The sequence below is a fragment of the Dermacentor albipictus genome, chromosome 1, assembly GCF_038994185.2.
Source record: "Dermacentor albipictus isolate Rhodes 1998 colony chromosome 1, USDA_Dalb.pri_finalv2, whole genome shotgun sequence".
NCBI lineage: Eukaryota > Metazoa > Arthropoda > Arachnida > Ixodida > Ixodidae > Dermacentor > Dermacentor albipictus.
Genome location: NC_091821.1, coordinates 392,482,194 through 392,488,720, shown reverse-complemented (window position 1 = coordinate 392,488,720; position 6,527 = coordinate 392,482,194). Strand labels below are relative to the sequence as shown.

The window sequence follows — 6,527 nt, the reverse complement described above, 5'->3', positions numbered from 1 at the left end:
CATGTGTATTCTTGTCTGCACAAGGCAAGAAGCAACTCTGTCTTGGACTCTCCTGTGTTTGAACAAGGTGGTTAGATGCAAAAGAAGTGCCTTTTTGTGCACAATGTAGTCCTACCTGTGTCTTCCTTTTCTTTAAGATGCAATGGACAGACTCTTGAAAATGTCTCCACAATGCAGGTCAGCAGTGCTTGAACATGAGTGCCGTTAGCTATCTTATGGTTTTCACATCAGCCCTGCAATGCATGTATGCACTGCAGTCACTGCCTAGTGAAGAATGCAGATGCTGCACTGAAAATATGCTGTGCCCACCCACTGCCCCTCTCCACTAAACAAAATGTTCCCTTTCATCATGCACAGACTCTGAGAGGACATGTCTCCATGCCTTAGCAAAAAATAGCAAGCCTATATTGGTTGGGCTTTGCACAGACGAAGGGAAGTAGCACTAAGTGTAGACACTAAGGAAACTTGGTGCAATTGCAAACACGAAGCACAGAAAAACGTAATGGACGGTAAAGTGGCCCAAGGAGGTGCATATGTGAGCACGCTTCCAGTATGATGCAAGTACTTGGCACTTGGTAGGAAGCCCTGTGCCTCTGCTACTTTAAAAAAGACGTTGAACCCAGGGGACCTTTTGCAATATACCTTCGGCTTTGCTTGGACCTGTGAGGGGTATAGCCCTCAAGGGTCCAAGTATGTCTAACATGCTAGGCCATTAAGTTTTACTTTAGAGACGCTGCACAACAACTCGGTTCATATATACAAAAGTTTCATTTTAAACTATTTTGCAAACTAAACAAAATAGGCATGTAATTGAAATTTGGTACCATTTCTTTTGGGGAGAAATAGGGAGGCAAGTGCTACTAAATCTGCAAATAACTGGCCAAGATGCATCGAGTTCTCCTATGCAGTTGCTTCTTTAAAGGGAAGTACCCACTGTGGCAGGAGTATACCAGATGAGAATGTTACCATAATGCCACATCTGTAACCCTTTCAGACACCACTTTATCCCTTTGATTGAAAAGTTGCTTTCACCACATCTCTTGCATCTTCAGAATCATAGTGTACAGCTGCAGCAATTAAGAATTTTCAATTGTTTAGCGAGTTTTGTCAAGTTTACAAAATTTTAACTCCATGCGAAAACTCGCTACAGGAACACAAAATATGAGAACATGTACTATTTCGTGTTTTGAAAAGCTTGAAAAGCACTTATCCAGCCACTTGAAAATTATGGCTGGTGCACGACATTGTAAAAAACAATGACGGAAGCGAACCCGCTACATACAACATACTGACACAGAGTAAAAACACCCAGCCGTCTACCTTTGCTCTCATTTTGCCAAAACATTTTGCACGTTATTCAAAATTGCAGCACAGTTCCAATAATAAGTGTTTCAAGATGTATGAAACACATTTTAAATACCATTACTTTCATCAGTGCTTTTGCTATCGATGCACTCTCCTGCTGTGCACAATTGTGTAGACAGCGTCTCAAAGGGTTAACAGTGACAAGACTTATACTTTTGAAAAATCGTTGTTTAAGCTCGCCATAAGAATAGGCTTCTCATGAACCATTGCCACAAAGGGATTACCGTATTTACTTGAAAATAGGTCTAGCACGAATATAGGCTAACACCTGTATATCGGACTTGCCGAGCAATAGAAAAAAATTTTTGGTGTAGTTCGACCAATATATCTCTAGAAAAATGAAAAGCTTCAGAATATGACGCACATTTATTTACTGTAAGCTCGGCTACTAAACCTTGCTAGTCTATGCCACAAGCTGCACCCTCATTGGATGCCTTGCAGCTGTCCTCTGTGCATAGAGTGTGCATTGAATAATCGCCAGACTGGCTCTACGGTGGATGTGAAAGAGGAACTTAGTAGCTCAGCACTTCTGCTAGCTTTGCTCACAAATATAGGTCAAAATTCTTCGGTCATGAATATAGGTTGATTGCTTGTTTTGGGTAACACATTCAAGGAAAGAGAAAAGGTCAATCCCTATTTGAATAAATATAATTACCCAGCAGCCTTTAAATGCAAACCGTGGTGGTAGAAAACTTTGCAGCTCGCTAGAGGGGTAAAAGAAAAGGCTTGCTAGCAACATTGCAGATGATCCCTGGCATAGATGCCCTATGTGATCACCCATTTGTTTGTTTATAAGCAGATGCATCCCTTGGCTATTTTCACTGCCATCACCATAAAGGCAACAATTATGAAACCTTTTTGTTTTACTGGTTCTTCCACCACAGTGCTTCAAAACACCGTCCATGTGTAATCTACTGGCAAAACTGAATATAGTTAGCCCAAGCATGGTAGTCAAGATTGTGTTGAAGCTGTGTCAAGAAGTCAAGCTGTGTTGAAGGTCGGAGAAAAACTGCAGGCATCCTGGCATCTGCATAACCTATGTCCATGCACTTGGAACATGGTGCGATGAGATCAGTCTGTTGAGCAAGCTGTCGTGCTAGTATTCAAATTCTAGCAGCAAGTCAGGATTTTGTGTCGTCGTCAAACACACAGCTAAGGTGGTGTCCACAAAAGCTCTCTTTTTCGTAGCCTTTGCTATACTTTCATGGAAGAGCTAAATGCCAATCAGTGCAGCATTGTTCTGTTCATCCAGGCTAATAGTGACTGCAGTGGAACCTTTCGGGCATGTTATAGAAATTGCCAAAACTTACACCTGTGTGTATATCTTCCAAAGATGGGCACCCCCCATACAGAGAAGCCTTTAATAGAACTACAGACTAACAATGCTGCAACAGAATTTTGTTCTTCTAATCATTGTTGCTTAACACTGGCTATCGACGCATAATGCAAAAATCGCTGTATCTTTAAGTACCCTATTTAATATTTTTGATCAAACACACAGCTGCACAATACTGCATAATTACTGATGGTGAGAAGCATCTTGTACACAGTAAATAAAGAGTCGTTAAGCAGCTGACGAGCATTCCGTTTGTTGGCAATCAGCATTGCGCTTGCATCAAATTATTTGCACAAACAAATGTCCTTGCATATATCTACATTCTTTCATTGCAATGAGCAGTTGTGTTCACTGAAAAATTGAAAATACATTCTATTATTGGGATGACGAGCAGAGCTCACAGTTCCGCAAGCTTCCTCTGCACCTTGATCACGGAATCCATCTGCATGTGGATCAGGCCAAAGGCAACAATGCACTGGAGGGCTGTTAAGCCAGCCAGCGTAATCCTGTGCTTCCTGAAGACTCTGTAAATGTCGGCGAGGATGTCTTTGTAGTGTGTTCTGTAGGGGGGCACTGGATAAGTAAATGAGCGTGCAGCAATGGTCAGGCAAGCCAGTGGAGCCATGATGCATGGGTAGATGGCTCCGAAACCTAGCTGCAATGCCATAGCTTTTGTCTGCGTGCATACAACACACCGAATGTCCATAACAATGATGTCGTGCATTGCTTGAGTGCTTCCAATGTATGCGAGCACGCCGGGAAAGGCGAAGTTGGGTAACGTTGTGGCTACCAGGCCAATACTTCGCAACACATAATGCTTCCTGAATATGGCATTCAGCACAACGCCGCCAAATGCTGCTGCAATTCCAGATATTGTAGCGCCGTATGTGACAGGCCACCTGATGGACAAAGCAAAAAGAAAAAAAAAAAGAAAGGGGGGGGGGGGCTGATAAGGACCAATCTTGAATTGTGCCAGTACTGTAAATTCACTTGAATTCCACTGCTCTTTCATACTAGTTGCTAGTAGTGTGCATGCAGCTGGCACGCTACTCAAGCACCTGTGCGCACAAAAGATCCAACATTCATTGCACATAAACATGAAAGATTAATGAGTGTTTTTAAAGCACCAACGCTTTCACCTTTTGATCGAGGTGATTTTTAAAAAAGTGCGTAAGAATAAGGCAAAAGATTTAAGCATGCTGACAATTCTTTAGCTATAGTTATCTAAATATCTGTGTCAGCTTGTCATTGTAAATAAAATTAATTTAAGATCTAACTCTTGCAATACAACCAGTCACCGCTGCACACAAACTAAAGGTAACCCATGGTAACTATTCTGAGTGCAAAATTATGCCAAAAACATCCCAAGGTAAAAACGTGCAGTACCCTGCGGCGCCCGAGTCGACGCAATTAATAAGAGTTATTTTAATGGTGACAAAATAGACAAGCCACATGCCATGATTCATGATCAAACAAGAGAATTTAATGCTTTGCCTGGAGTTGACAATCCCTGTTATTTATACTTTCTTTTAGAGCCTCGACTCAGGTTCAGCCATGGGGATGTTTGCGCCACGACCCAAGATTTCCTTATCAGTTGTTTCTGACCGTAATATGGTGCATGTGCAATTAGCGAGGAATTGGGTGGTAGGATGGGTCCAAAATATACTATCAATCTTTGTAACTATAAAAAAACGAATTTATTTACTATAGGGACATTAAGTGCACATACTTTAAAGGTACACTAAAGAGAAAACTACCTAGATTTCACCTGTATTAAAGAACTACCCTTCTACAATGTGAAAAATACTTTTATCGCGAGAAGAGGCTTGGCAAATCAGAGAAGGCACGGAAAGGAAAAGGTGGCGACGCTGCCTTGAAGTTGCCGCAATAGCTCGACGTGACGTCACGGATTTCGACGGCGTCTGCTGGGGCCTAGCTATTTGTTTATCGGCAAAGCTGGACTACGTTGTGGTCTAATGGAGCCAAAGACTGAACATGGCAAGTTTCTGGAACTTTTACTGAGATGACACAACCCAAATACAACAACAAAAACAAAAAGAAAGAGAGAAACTGAAATCTGCGATGTACCGGCGCGGGATTCTCGTGCGAAAAAAGAAAATACTAAACTTTGACCTTCATTGTCCCTTCTAATAATCCCTCATTATAGCGGAATTCACAAAAATGTGGTTAAAACCTAGAGGATCGCACCAAACGAAAGGACACCAGAAGAGACGAGGCCAAGCTTTCGAGAGAAGTCCTTTTCCTTTGAAATAAAACATGTCATGTTAAGAAGAAATGTTCTAAATTCACTCATTACTGAAAAAGCCGGCAGATCCCACGCCCTGTGCGAATCGATGTTATGCGAAGCACTGTGAGGGGAGCCTACCAAATTAATGAAAAGACCATGAGAGCACCCAGACGTAGGCGGCTGTTTCATGACCTATGTGACACGCATGTCATGACATTCACAATGACCTTGTCGTACACTCTTGTCATACCACGCCAATTTTGTAGCATGCCGAGTTAACGATATACGACCATGAGAGTACCAAGACGTAGGCGGCAAGATAAGTAGATGCTGTCAAAGTGGAAAATGTTCGCCAAGAAATGCTTCGCATTTGATATGGCTACAGGTTCGAAAAGAACGATTCATTCATTTCTAGAATCTCATATTTCCCACAAAAATGACAAAGCGGCCTGATTATTCTGTTCATTTTAAAGCTAATAGCCTTCTTGGGCTTTTTCGTTCGCTTTTGTGGTCGGAGGCTGGCGGTCGAAGGTTAGACCAAAAGCGCCGAAATTACGCAATGAACAACAAACGCTAGCTAAATGTCCTCGCTATAACAAATATATGTCCAAGTGCAGCATCGACCCTTCCTTGTGCCTTCTTGAAGCGTTCGGCGTTTCGCTTACATTGTCGATGATTTGTGCGCAATATCTTTTCCTCTCTCGTTTTTCATACATTTCAGTTCATAACTTTGGTTTATATTCTTAATTTTGTCATACGCTAGCTACTTAGACTTCCCCCGCTTCTTCAGACTTCTTCAGCAATGCTAGAAGTTTGCAAACGACATTTCATTTTTATTATCATTTTGTTTCATCTACCCGATTCTTGGCCAATCCCACATGCACGGTGCGTATATGAGACAAACACAGATTATAAAAATACGAACAGAAAATGGCAATGATACACGAGTTACAGAGCATGCCATAACACCACCGAACGTTTCTGCACAGCTTTTTTCTTTTTAGTAATACTCATGGATGCGTGAACACACGGAGAAATAGAAGTACTCATGCTCACACATCACGTGTTGGTTTCCACTGAGCGAAAAGTTCCCACTGATGCTTCACCGCCGCTTCCTTGGTCAGCAACACGGCGCCCGGTGGAGCATTACTTCGTGATGTGAAAGTTACCACACCCGTTGAACGGTCAGTCAGGGGACTCAGTGAGTCGCATGTTTTCTTCACAGATTGCGACATTCTAAAAATATGGCTAAGGCAACTCAGACGCAATTTTAGTTCTTGTGAACTTTCGTAACACCCACGGACGTGGTAACACCACACGCTGGTTTAGTTTGCACTGGGCGCCGCCATGTTTATGGATCATTGTTAGCCGATGTAGAGAAAGCACTGCGCTAAACCCAGCGTTGAAAATATGTGCGTACTGGTGCGGTGTGGTCTCCTGCTCGGCGGTGCTCGAAATTAGTTGAAATGCCGGCCGTCTGTAAAGTACATTTGCCTCAACTTATTCGCCCTTAAACGCAAAAACTACTCTAGCCGAATTCACCGACATGATCTAATTAGCCCAAAACTGTGAACCTTG

The 6,527-nt window shown here is 42.4% G+C and overlaps 1 protein-coding gene across 1 annotated transcript; it reads right to left on the bottom strand.

Annotated features, from left to right (window-relative positions):
- Positions 1 to 2,823: 2,823 nt before the first annotated feature.
- On the bottom strand, positions 2,824 to 6,209 carry LOC135914468 (transmembrane protein 126A). The gene is made up of 2 exons (XM_065447350.1): positions 6,006 to 6,209; positions 2,824 to 3,600 (listed from the first exon to the last, which is right to left on the bottom strand). The coding sequence occupies exons 1-2, from the start codon at positions 6,182 to 6,184 to the stop codon at positions 3,099 to 3,101; spliced, it is 681 nt and encodes a 226-aa protein (XP_065303422.1). The 5' UTR covers positions 6,185 to 6,209; the 3' UTR covers positions 2,824 to 3,098.
- Positions 6,210 to 6,527: the final 318 nt, after the last annotated feature.

Bases quoted from the DNA above. Each gene is read 5' to 3' on its own strand.
- LOC135914468 (XM_065447350.1), bottom strand. From the start codon at position 6,184: ATGTCGCAATCTGTGAAGAAAACATGCGACTCACTGAGTCCCCTGACT. The intron at 3,601-6,005 runs GTGAGCATGAGT...TTTGTCCATCAG, and splicing joins TGGAAACCAACACGTGATGT to GTGGCCTGTCACATACGGCG.